This window comes from Pavona decussata, unplaced genomic scaffold, assembly GCF_977016875.1.
Source record: "Pavona decussata unplaced genomic scaffold, jaPavDecu1.1 SCAFFOLD_72, whole genome shotgun sequence".
NCBI classification, from domain to species: Eukaryota; Metazoa; Cnidaria; class Anthozoa; order Scleractinia; family Agariciidae; genus Pavona; species Pavona decussata.
Window position 1 is genome coordinate 1,922,181 of NW_028145491.1, and position 21,324 is coordinate 1,943,504.

A 21,324-nucleotide genomic window follows, 5' to 3' on the forward strand; every position below is an offset into this window, starting at 1 on the left:
GGGTCCATCTCTTAAATACACACACACAAAAATAAATAATTAGAAAAATTAAAACGAATTTTCAGTGAACACTTAAACAGTTGGTTGTGGGAATCTTTTAATTGCTTCAGTGAACAAAAGGCTGTTCTATTATCAAAATGAATAATCATTTAACACTGCTGCATAATCATACCACTGAGTTTTTAAGGTGGAATCTATCGACCTGTTCTCTGTCCTCTTAGAAGTAATGTCTCTGTATAGCATTTATCTAGAAACCATCAAGTGATTCCGATCCCAAAAATGCACCCTAATTTGTTCTTTTTTTGCCGCCACTGTAATGTACGTTTCCTAATAGAACTGGTTGCTAGGGATAAGGTAAATTAAAATGATTCTTTAGTCTCCGAGTTCCATTTGTAGATGTTTTTAATGAAAAATATTACCGCATATATGATGAATCGTCTATTTCTTCCTCACTTTTTTTTTATCCATACCATATGTAGTGGGGGAAGTTGACAAATTTACTCGACACAATTTGGCATAGGAGGGAAATTATGCGTTTTATATTTGGCAGGAATAGCAAAACTCACAGTTGGGCCCATGAAAAATTAATTACCATAAACCTGCAACCTGCAGACTGTTAAAGAGACGCGAGATGGTCTAATTAAAACAGAAATTTTCACCACTTTTATTCTTCGCAGAAAAGAAACATTTTAAATGGACGCTTCCACGGGGATCTTTCCTGTAATTTGTAGAAGATGATGGCAACATTAAAGCCTCTGTTTGTGTGCAAGAAGTTATGATGTGTCATTTGTTACTGTTTTTAAAATGTAAACAATCTCGCGTGATAAATCGCGGACGCCAATTTATTGCGCATGTTGTTGTGCGCATGTTTCAGTCGCGCTTGGTAAGGCCGAAGCAAAGATGTCGGACGAAGATCTGCGAGGTTTTTAGCTCGATTTCTTCTGTATTTCTTGTGTGATTTCTGTAATTTCGTTTGGGTTACTTGCTTACTTTACTTGTAGCTAACGTGACTGTGTCTTGCTTGCAATTCTCCGCTCGTAGACACAGATACCGGGAAGAAGAAGGGCTTCTTCTCAAGCCTAAAGCGTTCCAAGTCCAAAGGAGGACGTGGTAGGAAAAACGCCAAATCAAGATCCATGCCGCAACTTCCTCAGTCTTATGCTCAGACAAATGGCAATCTTGCTGCTAAACGTACTGACCAGTTTAATATTTCTCAACCAGCTAAAGGTGGTGCGGAAGAAGATGGGGCTGCACCTCTGCCTTCTCCTACGGAGGCCGGAGGTTTAACGGAATGTCCCGCTCAGGATGTGTCGCCAGGCTCACTGGTAAGTTCGCTGTAGTTAATTGATTATTAAGATACAAAGACCTTCAAGGCGGGGTAAGTTAACTCCAACGTGAAAATGCCGTTTTAATATCGTCGTTGGTTACCTGTGGAACTCGTTTGTTGTTGTTATGTTATTTGATAATTTCCCCCGGCTCATATTTTCAAGGGTTTTCCCTTTTCTCTCCGTTGAAAGGAAAACAAAGGATGAAAATTGGATTGATTTATTTCCTCTAGGCTGGCGATGTTGCGAAGGCGGGCAAGTGTGCATTCTTTGCTCTGGAAGTAGAGCTAAAGGATGGAAAAGATTTAGCAGCCCGGGACAAAACAGGTACCAGTATTGTTAATAACATACATGGGTGTTGAACAAGAATTGTTCGTGATATTATGTATCGTAATATTACTCTTGTTCTCGATTTGTTCTTAAAACCAAGCAATGATTTGTAAAGGAATAAACTTAACATAAACTGAATCTTTCTGCCAGGGACTAGAGAGTGCGTAAACCATGAAGTGAATTAAATTTGTCCATCTGGGAATTAAAATTCAGTAAATACGAATAATATTTGTAAACAAATGGTTACGGAATGGTTTAAATTCGCTCAAAATAAAGCCATTATAAACTAAAAAACTAAACTAGTAAAATCTAAATTGTCGTCTTGAGTTTATTCAGATTTTCACTAAACGTAACAAGCTTTATCACTTAAAACAGTATTTTTTTTAGCCCATATGAATTTTAACTTATGCATAATAAGGGTTGCTACACTACAGTGAGTCCATTTATTTCCTGGCATCAGCCCACAGCAGTGCAATGTATATATTAGGGTTACATCCTATGGCTTGCTTCTATTTGTACATTTTTTGCTTTGCTTAGCTTGTTTGTTGGCTTTCTATTATTTTTCTCTTGCATTTTCTTGCTTTTTTACATGTAAGTGTGATATTGGAGTCAGTCAAACTGAAAATGGCTTTTCATATTTTTGAGATCATCAGCTTAAACAAAATCCTTTGAATAGCACTAAAATCATCCATATATGTCCTATCTTTCCTAGATACTTAACAAAATTATTAAAATACCAACAAGCTTTTAGCTGACATTTACGTGGGTTAACTCCCTGTTTTACGATTCATTATTTATAAACTTATTAATTATAGATGCTCCGCAACAGCACAGGGAAAATTCTTTTGATGAGTTTTGTTTGTACACATCTCCCAGAACACACAGCCACTTGTTGTCATTTATTGGCTTCCTATTGGCTGAATGATTAGCACACTGTATTCAAAAGGCTTACTTTCTTGAAACTTGTGCAGGTTGCTACAGGTGGTCTGCTCAAATATTGTTGAAGGAATCGCAAATTAATATGCAAATTAAATTTTTCTATACCTGTAACAGAACAACATTGTACAGAGACATTATTTAAAGAGTTACTTTTTATCAAAGCAGTCATAAAAGTAACTGCATTCAGAGCCAGTTTTAGGGAACATCAGACTGGTGATTTTAATAAGATGCAGGTATACTTTTCATGACTGGTTGTTATGCAAAATAAATGGTAGAGGACGTTAAATTAAATAATTTTTTGTTGTTGTAATGTTAACCTATATTGTATATCCATAACTCTACACTAACATTTCTTGGAAGTTGAGTTCTTTTGACAGGAGAATCCTGTCGTCGTAGGTCTGCTGTGATTGGTGAATAATTATTAAACATTAATTTAAATGTAAGACTCTATAAGTTTAAATGAGAGAAAGAAATATACAGACCTTGTGGGTCATTTACATGGAATTGAGAGTAAGATTTCACTTATTGTCCTCTTCGTTCAAAAATGAAATTGTTTATAAACACTAACTCTTTTAGATTGGGGAATTTTGGATGTCAGCAAAAGTGTTTTTGATAAATAAATTGTTCAACTTACAATGTATCATTTTTCTGACAAAAAATGTTGATTTACTAAAAAAAAAAAGAAGAAAAAGAAAAGATATTGGTTTTGTACATGTATCCCCTCATGTTTCCTCAAATTTGGAAAAGGAGCCATGACAAAACTCAATTGATTATTTATTTCCCTTAAATTCTAGAATGAAATTTAAGTACAACTTGGTATGGTATACAACTAATGGACATAAATTATGCTTGATTTCATCTCTATCATACATTCATAGGAGAGTTCTTAACTATTACTTTGTCGTCATTTTGTTAGATTCTTTTAGTGTGGAATTCCTTCATGAAAAGCCAGTTACTAAACCTATCACCAGGGCACCAGGTTTGATTAAACAGTTAAACAAAATTAAAAATAATAATTAATATTAAAAAAACGTTTTTTTAATAACTTAACATAAAAAAGCGATTAATATACATGTACATGTAAAGAATTAAAAATGGATTTTTAAAGCCCTTTAGCCATGTTTTCCATGATACATTAGGTTTGTCATGCTCTGTATATTTCAGTATTTCAATACAAGTTATGAGAAAGTAAGTTAAGAAGCAACAGCGCTCTACAGTAACTCTTTACTTCCTCTCTCAAACGAAAAGCATTTTCTGGACTATTCACACAAACATTGCAAACTTTTAGCTCACTGAAACATTTCTTTTTCTCCGGATTGCTTGAGATAAAATCATCTAAAAAATTGCTGACACACAGCAACTTGTGCTCACTTTGTTAGCTGGGAGTTTGGGGATGAAAAGTTGAAAAAAGAGAGCTCACAAACTCACAAAAATAATATTAATAATGTTATAGGCTCTTTCAGGGTCATCTTACCCACCTTTCATTTAAAGTATGATTCACAACTTAAGGCAGAATTCATACCAGAAATCAAAAGAGCATGACAAACTTAACAAGATTGAACTTAAAATTGAACTTAAGATTTAACCTAAGAGGATTGAAGATTGTTTTAAACCCTTTAAACTTTTACTATTAAATTCAGTCTAAAAGATGTTAATTATAATAAAACAGACTTAAAATTCTAAAATGCTAAAATGATAAACTAAAAAACTAAAACAATTTCTATGACATAATTTTGACAAATAAATAAGTTAAAGTAAATTCATTGATGCTTGTAAATCACATTTTAAAATAATTGAAATGATTTAAAATTTTAAACATTTACGGTGACCATCCAGTTATTTAGTTTTTTCTAACATACAGTTTGTCTATGTGTATTACACATACTTGCTGTCACTATTTTAGTTCTCAATATACCATTTGTCTAATTTTTTGCCAATTTTTTATTTAATTTCAGGCACCAGTGATCCTTATGTTAAGTTTAAATCTGATGGAAAGCAGATATACAAAAGCAAAACTGTGCAAAAGAACTTGAACCCTCAGTGGAATGAAAAGTTCTGTGTACCCATTGAAGACATCACTGTCCCTCTGATCTTGAAAGTGCTGGACTTTGATCGAGTTGGAAATGATGATCCCATGGGACGAGCTGTTGTTGACCTGTCACAACTAGAAATTGAAAAGTAAGCTTTAAAATCCGTAAATTTGTAATCTTTATACCAATGATGTATTACTTTGTCAGGTGGAAGTTTTAGATTCACTGCAGACATTCCAATCCTCCAGATTTAAATGGAAGTCTCCCAGTTTCAGGGCTATTTCCTTTTTTGAATTTCTAAACTGTTTGCTTTTTGTAGTATTAAATGGAAAAGTCAGTTCCAAAAATAATATTAAAAGCATGACATCTGAATGGGGCCAAATAACTGTCAGATTCATTATGCTCATTTATTGGCAGTACCGCTAGTTTTTCCAGCTCCTGCATAGCACTGAAGCGAGAATTGGATTCTAGAATGGGAGTCTAGTACTTAACGAAAGCGGATGCAAAAATCGAAGTTACGGAAATAAGTCTTGCTATTTTTAGCCCATTAGGGTTGAAATGTCTGACAGTCTATAACCAGAAAATAGTTCAGGTGTGAGACAAATAATTTCGAGATCTCCCTTCTTGTGGAAATTATGTGGATTTTTCTCGTTGTTTGATTTCTTATCCTGATCGTAGCAGCACAATCCAAACACATCAAAGTCAAATAAAAGTGTACATTTGTACTTACCTTCAGAGCCTAATTAACTTACAAGGGGATTGATGGTATTGGTTGCAACAATCATTTTAAATATACCAGTAGCAGCAAGACCAATTAAATGAAAGGAAAGTCATTACAATATATTAAGCATCAAAAACTTAGATGACAGAATGATGGGTCACAATTTTTGTCTGTTGATGCTGTTATTGGATGTGATTGACCGGTTGTACCATCACTGCTTTGTTGACGTTAAACTAATTTTAAACTGTAAAGAACTTGGGTAAATGACCAATTTTTCTTTCTTTGAGTCAGCTGTGATAATTAGGATTTTTTTTAAATCTAGGCCCATAGAAATGACTCTTGATCTAGAAGACCCTGATGGTGGAAAAGAGAAGCTGGGTCAAATCTGTGCTGTGTTCACTGTCCAGCCAAAGAACTTTGAGGACAGGCAGGAGGTACTTGTTTCTTAATAAATACACTTGTTTATCTTTTATTATGAAATTGAGGTTGGGTGCCCTTTACCAGCACTGGTTTCCATGCATTTCATTGCCTTGAAGGCACACAAAGCTTGGATTCTGCTTGGTGTTTGTGCCAGCAAGGATGTGGGAGTGGGGGGGGGGGGGGGGGGTACTCCTTGGATTTTTTGTTGGGGCGGTGCTACCCAGCTCTCGAAACCCTAATCCTATTTCAGACCGAAATGTGATATTTTCTAGAACACCTTCTAAGAACTGACCTCAGAAACCAAACCAAATGCTTTAACTCTACATGACTATGCCCATTTTCAAAACCAAACTCACTGGGGCAGTGCATACCTGTGTAGCTTATATAAGGGAGTCCTCGCCCCCTCGCCTGGGTGTATATGTGTGACACTTAACAAGCACTGAATTTAGAATAGTGTTATGGGATGAGGTTTGATGACTGGATGTAAAAGTAGTACTCTGCAAAAAGCTTTTATTAGCAAGGCTGCATTTTGCTGGTGATGATTGCTGGCCCTAACCAGAAACTTAAGACCTACAGTGTAGTCAATGTTGATTTAATTTGTAGGTGTTGTTGTTTAAATTTGGTTTTGGTTTGAAAAATTCAAACGTGTTGTATTCTAATTATTTCCTTTTGTCACAGATTCATAAATAGAATTTGGAACAAAGGGCAATACAACAACTTTGAATTATATTTCGAAGAGAAGACAAATTGAAATTACAACAAAGCCACCAATGTACATAATTATGTACCTGGCACAAAATGGCCACCTTATTTTCTGTGAAATATGACCAGACATTCCCCTTTACCACCTTCAAAAAGTATATTGAAGAAGTCTTAATTAAAAGTAACTGCTACTGTGGTAAGCTCCCAAGTCTATTCTACAGCTGTATGTCTTCCTTAGTTCATGGTATAAAAATTTAATCCATTAAAGGAAGAAGTTTAATTGAAGAAACAATCCAATTTTATCGTTTTACAGGTTGCTAGAAGATCTGCGGCATCAAAGAAAGGTCAGCCTCCTAAAGAGCCTGGCAAGGGACAACTGTGGGATGGACTAGTGTCCATCATTCTTGTAGAGGGCAAGAAGATGATACCCATGGATGATTCAGGTGGGTGTGGTATGGGGCATTTGGTCCTCTTTTGTTGGGCGTGGGATCAAACCTTAAGCTATAAGATAATTACAAAATTCTTTAAAGTTTTATCCTTTGTCCTTCATTTTTATGTGCTGAAAGTGGACAACCTTTTAATACAGATACATGCTTTTTCTGGTCACAATCAAATGTACTGCATAAATTCTTGTACCCATACACTGTATCTCATGACCGGTTTGCATTTTTGCCTTATTGTTTGTTAGCTTTTTGTGACAATGGCAGAACCAGAACCTTGAGTAAAGTTTAGGTCTCTGGGCTGGAGTGAAAGCATTTCAGCTATAATGAAAAACATTTTGGTTCTCTGGGTGTTATTTTCTTTGATAAATAAGTCTATCCTAGATTGGGCCACTATTGGATACATGAGAATACAAATACACCAGTGATATAAAGTTCAATCCTGCACTAATTCCAAGCTTAACGGATTCTTTATGACCTTAACTTTAAAGGTCTCAGTGATCCCTACTGCCGTTTCCGGCTGGGTAATGAAAAGTACAAGACAAAAGCTTGTAAAGAGACATTGAGCCCACAGTGGAAAGAACAGTTTGACCTGAAGATTTTCCCTGATTCACCAATGATGCTGGAGGTGACAGTTTGGGATAGAGACGTCAGGAAGGATGAATTTATGGGAAGGTGAGATTGAATTCCGCCACTTTAAATAATCATATCTTCACTCCATCAAATTGACATTCTCAAAATCCCCGACATCCTCTTTTTTGGCAGTGGAGTGTTTTCTTTAGGCTATTTCTTTTAATTCCGAACTCCGAAGATGTGTATTAATTAATTTGGGGGGGGGGGGGGGGTACCCCACATTCGATGCAAATATACGAGCAGTTCCACAGGTGTTGAAGTCAAACTTTTGGAAAATATCTTTCCTGCAAAGGAAAGTTGTGCTTTAATTAGTTTTGGTAAATGGAAGGATTTAGTGGACAATACCTCTACTAATTACTTTCTTTCTAAAATAATTTGTTGTGTTGATTTTTTGTTTTTCTCCCCGTAATGGTGGCTGACGGTGAATACATATACCTGCCAACTCTCACGCATTATGCGTGAGTCTCACGCCTGCGGACTAAAGAGATTGATCTCACGCATCAAAGACAATTTCTCAAGCCTGGCTCACAAATCCGTAGAAGTTGTTCTAAAAAAAATTTCATTTCATTTCAGCTTTGTTATGTATCATTCCTTTGCTCTCTATAACAATCGCAAAAGCTTTCAAATGTCTACAATCCGTTCGAATCGTAAGTGTTCAAAAGTCGGCGGAATATCTTCGGACAGTTTCAGCAACGTTCGGAAGTCTTCGGAAATCTTCGGAAGTGGCTCGGACGTTTTCGTAAATCCAGGTCATGACAAGACAAAAATCTCAGGCATTTGACTCAGAAAATGTTGGCAGGTATAAATGTTGTAGGTTAAAATGAATCCAGGTTAAAATGATTTCAACCTAGGTTGATTTGTATTTTTCTTTGTTAAGATTGGGTAATTTACATCTAAAACAAAGGAAAATGCAAATCAACCGAGGTTGAAATCATTTTAACCTGGGATTCATTTTAACCTACAACATAAATACATAATACGTATACTAAATGAATAAGTTACGATTTTGATTAAATTCCAATTTTAAAATGAATATGAAGTCTAGAGCCCATTGATCGACCAAATGAGTGATTCCCCACCCCCCTCACCCCAACTGCTATAACTCATTCATTGCACATGCACAATTCATGACTTAAAAATATGATCAGTGGACAAAAGATCAAAAGTTTGATTTCAGTTTAGGTACAGTAATTATTATTGTAATTGCAAGTCCAATTTTAATCACTTGCAAAAATGTTGGCTGCAAAATGTGCAAATGTAGTTGGGGCTGAATAGTTCCCAGCATGAAATTTTGAGAAAGATACTGCAAATTTTCCCTTTAGTTTTTTAAGAAAATCTAGCTGGCCTTTTTTTGTCCCCTCAAAAACGAAAGGAGTTATAATTTTTTCATAAATTACAAAACTCTGGGGTGACATTTTCAGCAATAAAACTAACACTACCTTTTTGTTACAGTTCAATCCAAATTTCCGTGGTGACTAAGGCTTTCCAAACAAATATTTCACCCTTTGAGCAAACAGATGTATTTTCAAATTAGGGTGTATATGTACAATGTATTTAAAAATATATTGTGATAGGTGGAGTTTGTTTGATTGTACCTCATGCTGTCATTGGTTGACAGGCTACAAAATGAAATCTCTTTTTTCAATTGAAAATAAGATCTCATTAGAATATTACTGTATAGTTTTGCTCAGCGCTTGTTGCTTGTATAAATCAATAATTTACAGCACAGCACGTCAGTATTATACAGCACAACTTGTAAAAATATGCAATGATATGACTACACACTAAAACATCAGTATACATAAATATCATTTACATGTAGATTGTTTTTTAGTGGCTATAATTACAGAATATTTATGCTAAGTTGTAGGAACTAAATTCTGCTTAGTCATTATTGCCTCAGTTGCCAAAACGTTGATAGACGAATTATTTTCCAGTTATATTTACATGTACATGCATGTTTCTTTCTGTAGTGACCATAACATTTTGCTATTAATTGATTGGCAGGTGTCAAATTGATCTGTCAACCCTTGAGCGGGAAAAGTCACACAAGATTGAGGCAGCTCTCGAAGATAATGCAGGCATTGTAGTTATGCATCTGGCAATCACAGGACTTGATGCACCAGGCTGTGAATCAGATTTGAATACATTCACAGAGAAACCAGGAAAACGAGAGGAGATAGCTAAACAGTTCACGTTAAAGAACACAGGAAAGAAGATTAAAGAAGTCGGATGGCTACAGGTACATGTAAAATATCAGGATAAAATAAAGAAAAAATTAAAATTATTTCTTTTTAGTTATACATGTATTTTTCTAATGTTGTATTGGTTGCTTTGCAGTCAGTTAAGAAAATTTTGTGTTCATAGAAGGTTATATTTTTTTTCAGTAAAAGAATTTTGTTGGGGGTTTTTGGACGATGCTTCTTGCATATATAGTAGGGTATCACTAGTTGGACAAGCAACATACTGGAAATCAAAATGCTGTGTAAAATAATTCAAACTGGAAATAACATGTGAAGCAAATATTTTATATCTCAAATGTTTGCTCAGTAAAACAGTTTGGGGGTCAGGCAAGGGTTACTAATGGGATTTTTCTCTACAGTAATTCAGAAAATGACTTTTTTATAATGTTAGTTCTGTGGAATAACTTTTTGCGTTAATGTTTATTGCCAGAGAAATCAAAGGATGTAGGATAAGGAAGATCAAAAAAGCAATAAAACTAAAGGTCATCATCTTAGTTTTGCAGATAATAATTATACAAATCCTGGGATGTCATAACCAGCTTTTAAGAAAGAATTTAATTATTGAATTATTTGCCCACATGATCAGATGATCATGGCAAGAAAGATTTTTTGTAAAGTATCTTGCATTGGTTGACCATTAGAATCCCTGACAATTTAGCCTCTTTAGTACAAATTTTATAAACTTTGACTCTTATTAAAGTGTGTTTGTTGAGTATTTGTCATGTCATGAAAATCAAATTTGTGGCTTATTATAATGTGATCTATTATTGCAAACTTGAAAAATCCTTCTTACTAGTAATTCCACTTTAACCTTAAAAATTTTGCTCAGCTTCATTCATTATAGTAAACTGTGAATTAAAATTCAATTTTCACCTTATTTAACTGAATGACTTTCACTCCATGGCAGGTTAAACTTCATCGTGCAGTTGGCTTAGCATCAGCTGACATTGGAGGGACCAGTGATCCATTTGCTGTGATAGAGGTGAACAATCAACGTCTTGTCACGCCAACTTTATACAAGACTCTCAACCCTGCTTGGGACAAGGTTTATGAAATGTAAGTCAATTTAGTTAGCTGCTGGGGGGAGGAGTGTAGTGTACTCCCCTATATAAACTCTGTAGATATGTGTGGTGCCAAAAGGTATGATTTTTGAGCCGGCTTATAGATTATAACCACTTTGGTCCGAAAGTTTGAAAATGGATTCTAGAAACCAGGTCTGATAATGGATATGAATTTTAGAGGCCAGGGGCCCGTTTCTCGAAAGTCCCGGTAACTTACCGGGCCCGGTAAGTGTTTTTGGTGATAAAAGTTTTTAACAGAAGTCAATTTTTGTTAGCTTTGAACACTAAATTTTTAAATCTTACAACTCTCTGAAAACATTGGCCAACTGTCATGCCTGTAATCACTGTGTAATCGGCGAAAAAAACATTAATTTTGAAAATATACTTATTGGGCCTGATAAGTTACCGGGTCTTTCGAGAAACGGGCCTCAGGTCTGAAAAAGGGTACCAGAACATTACATTTTGGTCTGAAATAGGGTTCTGGTTTGAAGAACTGTACTGCACACCCCTAACAACCCCCCCCCCCCCCCCCCAAGGTGTAGGTGACACTTTGTCCTTTCCTTCTTGTACCTGTGGTGCCTTTCAGTTTTTACACGGAATGCCCGCAGGGCATGACGTGTCTAGGTTTCGGTCGGGTATCTTTTTTTTCATCGGTGTCGCAAATGTGCACATTAATTTATGCATTAAACTCTGTCCTCCCCTAGTAAGGATATTTTGTTCTGATTGTCTTCAACAGAAGCGGCCCAATCAATATCTATTTTTCAGGCACATATCACGAGAGAGGGGACCCACTCATCACTTCTGTGTGACGTCAAATTATCATTTGATTTATTCATTAAAACTAGATTAAATTCTTCCCTCTCCCAGAAGGGATCTATTGTTTTGATTGTCTTGAACAAAAGCGGCCCAATCAAACTCCATTATCTGCGCGTATATCACGAGGGAGGGGACCCACTCATCTCTACTTGTGTGACGTCAAAGCAAATCATCATTTGGAAAAGTTGTTTTCGTTCAATGGCGGCCACATGTCTGAATTTAAGACTCCGGATCTGCCGTTTTCAGAGAGAAAACCAACCTTTTTCAAGCAGTAAATAGAAATAATAACTTCTAGGTAGTACTCGACAGTTGAAACGGCGGAAATTGGGAGAGTTCACAGCAAAGAAAATCCGCTTTAAAAAACAGATCAAATGATCAACGCGACGGATTAGAGCTAGAGGAGGCCAGACCAGTTCAGCGGGGTCATGACGTTATTGCATAGTTATTTCTGGTATGATTCCTAGTAACACAACGATAAGTATCACGCAATATATCTGAATAAAACCATTCAGACAATTATTTCAATGGCCAAGGGAGGATATTTTTTAAATATCTACGAAACATACAATGGGGAATAATTGGGGCTACATTAAGCATTCCGTGTAATGCCATTAGAGGGGCATCTTGTTTATTAAGTTTTTGGCATATAGTTTTCCCCTAATTTAGACTCTGGATTGTTCTCTTTCACTGTGCTTGGTCAAACCAGAGATGAGATGTTTCATAGAATCTATCATACCCATTGAATGGGTTTAAAACACTATTCCAGTTGTAAATGATAACCTACTGTCAGTAGTATAAGATCTTTTATCTCTTGGCCCAAAGTATTTGAGATGGTTCATTTTAAGTTCAGTGGTTTTTAAAGAGGTCAAAGACAGGATATGACAAAAAATGTTTTTAACATGAATACATATGTTTTATGTACAATGAAAGTGAAGTTGATCATTCCAAGTTTATCATTTCATTTGGTTTCTATTGACAACTTTTACAGGACTGTGTTTGATATTCATGATGTTTTGGACATTACTGTGTTTGATGAGGACAAGAGAGGTGCACCCGAGTTTCTTGGTCGAGTGGTGATTCCACTGCTACAGGTGACCACGCTGAATTTATTGAAATTAAGTTAATTGTACAGTCAAACCTCTTTATTACGGACACCAAGGGGACGGGAATAAGTGTCCGTATTATAGAGGTGTCCGTTTTAGAGAAGTAGACTTTATATGGATTTCAGTCTCTCAGGGACCAAGTTAACTGTCCGTAATAGAGAGGTGTACGTAAGAAGAAGTTCCACTGTACTCATGTGAGTTTAGTAACTCATCAAAGAGGCTTTGGTTTGAAAGGTTCTTGCTTTGATGTGTTATGTCCAGATTAACTCATTAGATGGAAACATTCTACATGAAACAGGAAGTGCCTGATTGGCACAAGTTAATTACTTCAAGATTTTTTAGGGTCGTTTGGGATATTCTTCAATTTGTATAGTTGTGAAAGAAAAAAAATGTCAAAATACAGAAAGTTTTCGATGATAGTGTAGATTGCACAGCACATGTTCTAAGCGTACAGCATGTGATTGTTATTTCGTTTTATGTGACACTCCTTTGTAGATCACCCAAGGTGAGAAACGTTTGTACCAGTTAAAAGACAAGAGCCTGGAACGCAGGGCCAAAGGGCATCTTATTCTGACCCTTGATGTGGAGTTTAATCCAATACGTGCTGCTGTGAGGACCATCAACCCTAGGGACCCCAAGGTCATGTTTGAGCCGCCCAAGTTCAAAAGAGCGGTAAGACAGTCTTAAACAAGGTGCAACTACAATGAAGGACAAAGGGTTGAGACAAATACGCATTTACAATGTTTTCCCTATGCATGATAAGTGCTTGTTCCCTGACCCCCACCCCCTTACAGTGTTGAGCCCTTGTAATGAGAGCGACTTGGGGATTTCAACATCGTCTTGGGGGAAGGGGTGGAGTTAATAAGATGGGCTTTGAACGAAAGACATGGCTTCATTGTTCAGTCACATTATATTAGAAGTTAATAGGAGGACTTTGTAACATTTGCCCCAAAAGCTTTTGAACTTGATTGTAGATACCCATCTTCTTTGGTAATCAAAGCGATGAATGAATTCAAAGGGCCCTCGGCAAGAGCGTCCTATGCATGACAAAGGCTTTAGTTTGGTCTTTAAGCTCAAATACAAAACAAAAAAACCTTAAAATACTGATAAGTTTATGTATTTAAGTGAAAGATGTCAAATTGGCTCTTTATCCCCGCTTTCGTAAATTGAAAGGAGACGAAAGCCTTTTAAGGTGGCTTCCTATAGTTTTTTAATGTGCGCACAAGTGATGACCAAAATTTTAGTAATCTGCATGCACTCAAGAAAATGCAAGGTTTTTCTGATTTTTATGAACATGAAATGAACATTATATTGTCTGGTGTATCGTTCGATGAAAATTTGATTTACAGACGTAAAAATGCCACATCTCACATCTCTGTTTTCTTTTCCGAAAAAACTTGTCCAACCATGACTGTTTAAAACAGCAAATGTCTTGACTCAGAGCTGTCATTAAGGGCCGTAACCCGTAAAACCAGTTACGGACGAATACCCTTGAGAGAACCTTGATGTTAGAGGTGATCTGGACAGTTCTGGAGTCATTTTACTCGGAAAACAAGATTTTTACGGGTGAGAAGCTCAGTGAAATAGGTGTTTGAAACCTTATGCGATCCTGCATGATAAAACCTTTGGTGTGACCCCTCCTCCAAAATGTTACTGAGTCTAGTGTAAACCATTTTCACAAGATGGAAAAGTTTTAAAAAATTTCACCAAAGGAAACTGAAGTAGAAATTGAAGAGCAAAGATAAAATCTTTTGAAATCTCTGTCGTTCTTCGGAAGCTTCGTTGCTACATGTATGGCAACGATGTCTATGAGATGAGACAACAGATAATAATCTGAAAGTGTGTTGGTATCCTGACTTGAAAATTTCGTGCGCGAAAACTGCCAGATAAAAGGACAAGGTTTTGAATTGTAACTCGTAACCCATACTAGTTACAAAAGAAGGAAGCCTGGCTTACATGTACAGGCAATTTATGTCTTCTTGAAGGCCTTCAGTCTTCCACAAGTTTAAGTTTGCTGCGGCTGGTGGAGGAAGCTTAAATTCACTATTTCGAGTTGGCTTGTCAAAAATTGTTTACTAGTTCAATGAAACTTTTCTGTAGGATTTCAGTTTTGCATTTCCGTGTGTTTATTGACGCCTGTTTGTGTTTTATATTCACATACAGTTATTGCAGCGTAATATTGACCGTGTGAACAAACTTGTTGCCAGCTTGGTGTCTACTGGGGCATTTGTCCAATCACTGTTTACGTGGCAGTACAAGTTTAGAAGTGCCTTTGCTTTTGCAGTAAGTATCTAGTATCTTTTCTTCTACACGCATTGCCAACGAACTATTCAACGCGTATTGTTTTAAAGTGAAATGAGTGAAAAATTTACCCATGTCTGACATTTTACTAAGGTATTACAGATCGCATAAGTCGGTCTGGGCGTTGGAAAGTCTTTGAAAAATAATTTCCAAAAGTGCTCCGACCTTCTCAGTACATGTATGTCTTAATTAGCGGTGCCAGCGATAACGATTGTCCGCACTGACGCCTTGAAACGGTAATATGGAATCACTACTGTATGGTAACCCTTCGTCAGAGATGCTGTAAATAGTTCAATACTTTCTCCTAATAATTCTGTTATTTTTCCTTTCAGATCTACATCATGTTGTGCCTTAACTTTGACTTCTACATCATACCGCTGACCCTTCTGCTGACATTCCTCAAGCAGTATGTGATGTGTATGCTACTTGCCGACAGAAGCGTCAACCCCGAGGAACAGGTGTGTCAGCTATTTCAGTTAATGTTGTTGATCAAAGCTTCAAGTCTGCAAGATGATACGCGCTTTTTGTAGTGCAATATACATGTAATTCAATTCAATTCAATTCAATTCAATGTTTATTCAAAAATCCAGCAGGAAGCGAGAGCTAATCTAGGCGGGCCAGACTTACAACTGTTAAAGGATAAAATTCATTAAAATAAACATTACCTCGCTCATGGAAAGAAACGAGCGTCCCTCTGTATCCGGCGTTAGCCAATGTTTTTTTCCCACACTGGCGACCTCCAGATAGATTTTCAACTCACCCATACCACCTTTCGGTACTTTTACGATACTCATCCACGACTAGGGTAATAGTTTGGCGCCACCCACCACTGACATGCGTAATGATGTTTTGTTACAGGAAGGAGCTCCAGTGGATGACGATGATGACTTAGACGATGAGGAAGAAGATAAAGGAAAGAAAGGGGTGAGTAATTAGAGCGGGAAAGGTGGCAAAAGTGGAAAGCTAGCAAAGAATATTACTGATATTTGCTGCTCATACGGAACAGAAGTGAGAACTACGTACCTTAAAGTGAAACCACACAAGGTCGTGTGTGGTCTGATTGAAAGAGTTTAGTGTAACTCTCAAGGGAAATAACGGCCTAAATCTAACATTTTCCAACGTTTTTAGGACAAAGGCAAGAGTTTTAAAGAGAAGATAGCCGCACTAACATCAATCTGTCAGACGGTACAAAACGCCTTGGACATGGTGGCTTCCCTGGGAGAAAGGGTTAAGAAGTAAGTCGAGACCTTTGGTTTCAGTTATTTAGTCACGCATCCGCTTCACTTAAGGATTTCCTACAGACTCAATAGCTAAAACCAGTACTGCTCAGTGACTTTCATTTAAGGTTTTATTCACAGACTCGTAAGTCAGAAAAGCAAGAAACTCACTCTTTTGTCTATTAGAGAGAAACAGCCAACACCGAACTATTCAGCTACCAATTATTCCAAATTCTTTCCGATTTTTTATTACTTATGTTGTAAATATTAAAATCGATGACAAGTTTCCTTCATTACCACTTCCAAAGATTCTTAAATTCCACTTATACAGTACTCACCTAATCATGTTACCTTGGAAACGACGTTGTCTATGTTGATGTTCGTATTTGTTGTATCCCTAACTTTCCTGCCTGCTGTATGGTAGTTGGGCGTGAACCCTCCCCTCCCCCCTCCCCTCACCTTTTGCATTTATCACGGACTGATTAACTGATTATCGCTTGTTTCCTTTCAGCACATTTAACTGGACTGTACCATTCTGTTCGTATTTGGTGTGTGTTGCCTTCACGTTAGGGACAGTTGTACTTTACCTTGTACCTCTCAAGTTCTTGCTGCTTGCCTTTGGTAAGAATGCCGGGGTTAACGCTCTCCATGCTGGATTTCACTCATTTTTTTAGTTTGCCTTTGGAGTTATTGTGGACAGCGTCATTCATTCTTAAAACCAGCCTCTTCATTACGTTTGCACGAAACACGCACGAAAAGAACTTGGAGATGTTTTCTGCTCCGTATACATGAAGTGTTACTTGACATTTGAAGAAACTGTTCTAGTCTTGTTTTGTTTTTAAATCGCAGGACGGTCCCGTTCTTTGCGTAGTGAACCAGTGCGTACGTTCAGGTAGCAGCAGACTGGCGCGTCGTTTTTATTTGCATTCAATTCTTTTCAAACAAGGACAGTAATGGTTCGTTTTGGTGGAATTTCTGTCCAGAAGGCCTTAGCCGCCTGTGACAAACAACCCTGCAATTTTCTTTGACAAAATGTCGCCCAAAACTCCGGAGAGATGAGTTAAACTTTCAACTAAAGAACCCAAACTGACAAAACTGTAATAGCTTCAGTACACAATTATGTCTGAGAACCATAAAACAATCCGGGTACAAAGGAGGGGGGTGAATAGGTTCGCGGATCAATGGATTTGGCTCGAAAAACAGCTCGGATTTCGGATTTTGAGGATATGTTTTACGGATTGGCGGATTTTAAACGTTAAGCGGATCGCGGATTTCTTCAATATCTCAGTTGTGGATTTTGTTTGTTTTGAAGTGCGGATCGTGGAACTTAACTTGCCGGTCTAATTCAATTTATTCTTCTGGATCCTTTTGTGTGGCTTTAAATTTAGAACAACAGGATTAATATATCATCAGATCTGACCAGATCGGTGATCTGCAATGTAATCGGACTATATTTCTGGATATAGTTGTATACAGATCAATCGATTCCATCCTCATTCCATACTGGATATTAAAACATATTTCAAGCCGACTGAAACATTTCAATAAACACATTTTTCCTCTAGCCACCCACCAGGAGTCAAAAAAGGATTTGTTAAGGACGAAGCCTTAGGACTCCTACACAAAAATCTCCTCAAAAGCAACATTTGAGGAAAATATTAAAAAATTTAAATCATGACCCCTTGCTAGAGGTTTTCCAAATAATGTGATTGAAAAAAATTTATCAGATTTAAAGAAAGGCCATAGGCCTTGAAGCAAAAAAACAACACCCCAAACAAACATTGCCTTTCGTAACACAATATCAACCATCATTGCCCAGCCACATGGCACTTAATACAAAACCAGGCTTTCCTACGAGAAATCTTCAAAGAGCCACCACTAACTTCCTTTAAAAAAGGAAAGACTCTAAGTAACATGCGTTCAGGGAAAAAATATAGCGAGGTTACACTTCAAAAATGTTTCCATTGTTAGAAGTCGTGCAGGCCTGTCACCTCTTCCTATTTCCTACTGTTATGTTAGTGACTGCTCTGTGGTGCTCACGTCTCTAACAGTACTGCAAGAGAAAAAAATCTTGCGGATTCGGATTTTTGTAAAAATATCTGCGGATTGGCGGATTTTGCTAAAAATTAGCACGGATCGGCGGATTTGCTGAACCCTATTCACCCCCCTCACAAAGGAAACAACATTTTCAGTATTTTTCATAAACGTTCTTGTTAGGTGGCGCTGTTCAAAGGGTAGGACGTTCTTCAACGCGGTCTGTGACTGACAAAACCGGCGTTTGTTTACCCACAATTGAGCAGACTCGTCTTGCTTTTGCAGAAAACGTTTGTCGTAACGGAAGGAAATGTGTCAATATTTTTTGCCGGCCATGCCAGTTGCGTATTAGACAATGAGATAGGTACGTAACCGCCATGAATTTAATTTTCTGTTTTGATTTTTGATCAGGAATAAACAAGTTCACAAAGAAGATCCGTAAACCGAATGCTGTGGATAACAACGAACTTATGGACTTCCTGTCACGCATTCCTTCAGATATTGAAGTGGTAGGTTAATTACGATTAATCCACCCTTAACCAATCTGCTGGTACACCGCCTTCACGTCACATTCCTATTCCAAACTCTACCGAAATGCTACCTGTTTTACGCACAGAAGGCAAAAAGGGCCATTTCCGAGTTGCTTTTAACTTCATTACAAAAGCGGGGCTAAGTGCAAGCTTTTCATACGAAAATTAGTTTTCATTCACTATGCAAACAAAACCTTTTTCCATATGAAAAGCTTTGCACTTAGCCTGGCTTTCATAATGAGGTTCGAAAGCAAGTCGGAAATGGCCTATTGTACACCTTTCTTGTACGTCAAAGATGGACCAAAGTCTCATTTTTTCAGCTTATGTTTGCGTTGTAATTTCTGCTCAGGTTTTGCTACCTTTCCTGAATACATGTACTTGGATTTAATTGTTACCCTTCCGGTTCAGAATCTATTTTTGTGATCCCTTAAAATACTAGAATTTTACATTTCGCTACGCTTTGGGTATAAAAGGTCTATATGGAGTCGCGCAAATGTACGCCATGCGCCCATGATGCTCAATTCCATGCGCGCATGTGCGCGTAAATGGGCTGGTTGCCCAATCATGTGCGAGCATGTGATCGTGCAACATGCGCGCATGGAATTGGGCAACGTGCGCGCATTTGCTCACATGTATATAGCATTTTGAATGTACTCTCCTCTTTTGTTCGTCTTCAGAAAGAGCAAAAGGTACTCAAGACAGACCCTTCTCTTCGGCTTAAGAGGATTGATGGCTAATGAACTAGCAACTCAAAAATGAAAGCAAGAAAGAACAGGCGGTGAAACGGCCCAGTGGTCTAGGAAAACATGGTCGTTAGTCGTGAATTTTAGCAAAGTCAAAAGTAAACATTCATGGAGTGTCTTTACCCCGTAAAGACAACAATTAACGCTGAGAACATTTGCAGCGAAAAAATTACGAATTTATTCTATTTATTAAAATTGTACAGTATTTATCCTTTAAGGTGGAATATTTAGTGAGCGATAGTTAGGTAAAATGCCATCTCTGTAGCCGTTGGTTTTTAATAATTAAGGGATAAGTTGTAAAGACTAAAATGTGAATGGTAAAATTAAATATTAAACTTTTTTGCTTTACCACACTGCACAAGGTCGGAAATATATTTTCCACCTTTTCACCTTTTCAAATTCGCTGTTTTGAAAATTGCTTTTTCTAGCATCGAGGTTACATGGGGTAGGAGAACAGGTATATAGCAGTTTGGTTAGTTTGTGGCGGCGGATCAGTTTTCAGCCTTATGAGGGGCAATCTTTCTTGTTGAAGGTGCTGCTAGATATAATGATCAAAGCAAGGTTTATTATCCGCTTGATAGTTTTCATTAAACTTGTTTTTATCTTGTCAAGTGTTGTCACTGGTTTTACATACTTAATCAAAATCATTGTTCACAGGCATTACTATTGGAGTTTTGCCTCAAAGGCAAGCGAGCGGAAAAAAGGCCTGGGTATTACCTGGCCTAGGTAGGCCTGGGTATTATTGGCCTGGTTACCAGCCTCATTCCCAACCTCGTTCCCAGGGTCCCCTCTCGTGACTGCACACGACAAACTTCTCCCCAGTCGGGGTAGACTCACTCTATTATTTTGTTCGCAAGAGCCGAACATAGATTTTCAAGCGGGCGTGAAAGCAAGAGAAATGCGAGAATTTGGTGTAGTTTCATGCGTTCTGCAAAAATCGCATATTAAGTAGAAGAAGCAACCTCGTTGGAACCATGTCCGTGTAAACAACCAACGGGGTTGGTCACGTGATCCAATGCAAAACGATTCCATGGTAGCACACCATATAGTCACCCATCTTAGCCTCATACTGCGCTTGCTTTTACACCTGAAAATCCCTTTGAAATTTCCGATGTTCCCCGTTTGCCACTACTAACCATTTTTCACATCACCGTGCGTTATTAAGTCATGACTACAAACCCGAGTTGCCGGGTCTACGACGAACATCTGGATCAGAAGAAAAACTTGAACGCATTTTGAATAACACGACAAACTGACATATCCAAACGGCGGAAAAAAGGCAGAGGCCAAAATTCAAATGAAAAAAATAAAAAAAATTAAAAATAAATAAATTACAGCGGTTACCAATAACACGCGACCTATCGCCTTCAAAAGACTCCGATAAAGTTGCGTTTTGGTGGACGTCAATCAAAGAAAAGCCGTTGAAATTAATTTGAATTCTGAGAACATTTCAAGGCAACAGAACGAAGAAATTGACAGTTTTATCCACTGACGGATGGTAAACTTTATGAAAGTTGATTTCCAAGACAGACTATCTAAAAAAAGCGCATTGTTTGGACGAAGCCGTATATTTTTATGAAAGATTTGAAATCGCCACACCCGCAAGTGAGCAAATTATCACGTGCAGTGAAAATCGAAATTTTGAAAACCTTTTATTTGCGCTTGATCTGGCTGAAGAATCAATTTAAATAAAGTTTACCTTCTCTTAGCGAGGTAAAATTCTTAGTTTCTTGCAG

The 21,324-nt window shown here is 37.3% G+C and overlaps 1 protein-coding gene across 3 annotated transcripts; it reads left to right on the forward strand.

The window, feature by feature from the left end:
* The first annotated feature begins 836 nt into the window (after window positions 1-836).
* LOC146476908 (multiple C2 and transmembrane domain-containing protein 1-like) lies at window positions 837-20,199 on the forward strand. Of its 3 annotated transcripts, XM_085114024.1 has the most exons (20): window positions 837-922; window positions 1,042-1,110; window positions 1,222-1,325; window positions 1,559-1,652; window positions 3,511-3,573; window positions 4,550-4,772; window positions 5,668-5,779; window positions 6,781-6,910; window positions 7,399-7,582; window positions 9,548-9,782; window positions 10,691-10,839; window positions 12,649-12,751; window positions 13,259-13,435; window positions 14,927-15,046; window positions 15,397-15,522; window positions 15,923-15,988; window positions 16,193-16,299; window positions 16,793-16,902; window positions 18,727-18,824; window positions 19,523-20,199. In XM_085114024.1, exons 1-20 carry the CDS (start codon window positions 901-903, stop codon window positions 19,580-19,582), a joined length of 2,352 nt encoding a protein of 783 aa, XP_084970150.1. In that variant the 5' UTR covers window positions 837-900; the 3' UTR covers window positions 19,583-20,199. The 3 variants fall into 3 exon arrangements, with proteins under 3 accessions (XP_084970150.1, XP_084970148.1, XP_084970149.1); XM_085114022.1 differs by having other exon boundaries at window positions 850-922; window positions 1,042-1,325; XM_085114023.1 differs by lacking the exon at window positions 3,511-3,573 and having other exon boundaries at window positions 850-922; window positions 1,042-1,325.
* Window positions 20,200-21,324: the final 1,125 nt, after the last annotated feature.

Excerpts from the sequence above, each read along its gene's own strand:
- LOC146476908 (XM_085114022.1), top strand. The coding sequence starts at position 901 with ATGTCGGACGAAGATCTGCGAG. Across the intron at positions 15,523-15,922 it reads GCGTCAACCCCGAGGAACAG|GAAGGAGCTCCAGTGGATGA; the intron begins GTGTGTCAGCTA and ends GTTTTGTTACAG. Across the intron at positions 15,989-16,192 it reads AAGATAAAGGAAAGAAAGGG|GACAAAGGCAAGAGTTTTAA; the intron begins GTGAGTAATTAG and ends CAACGTTTTTAG.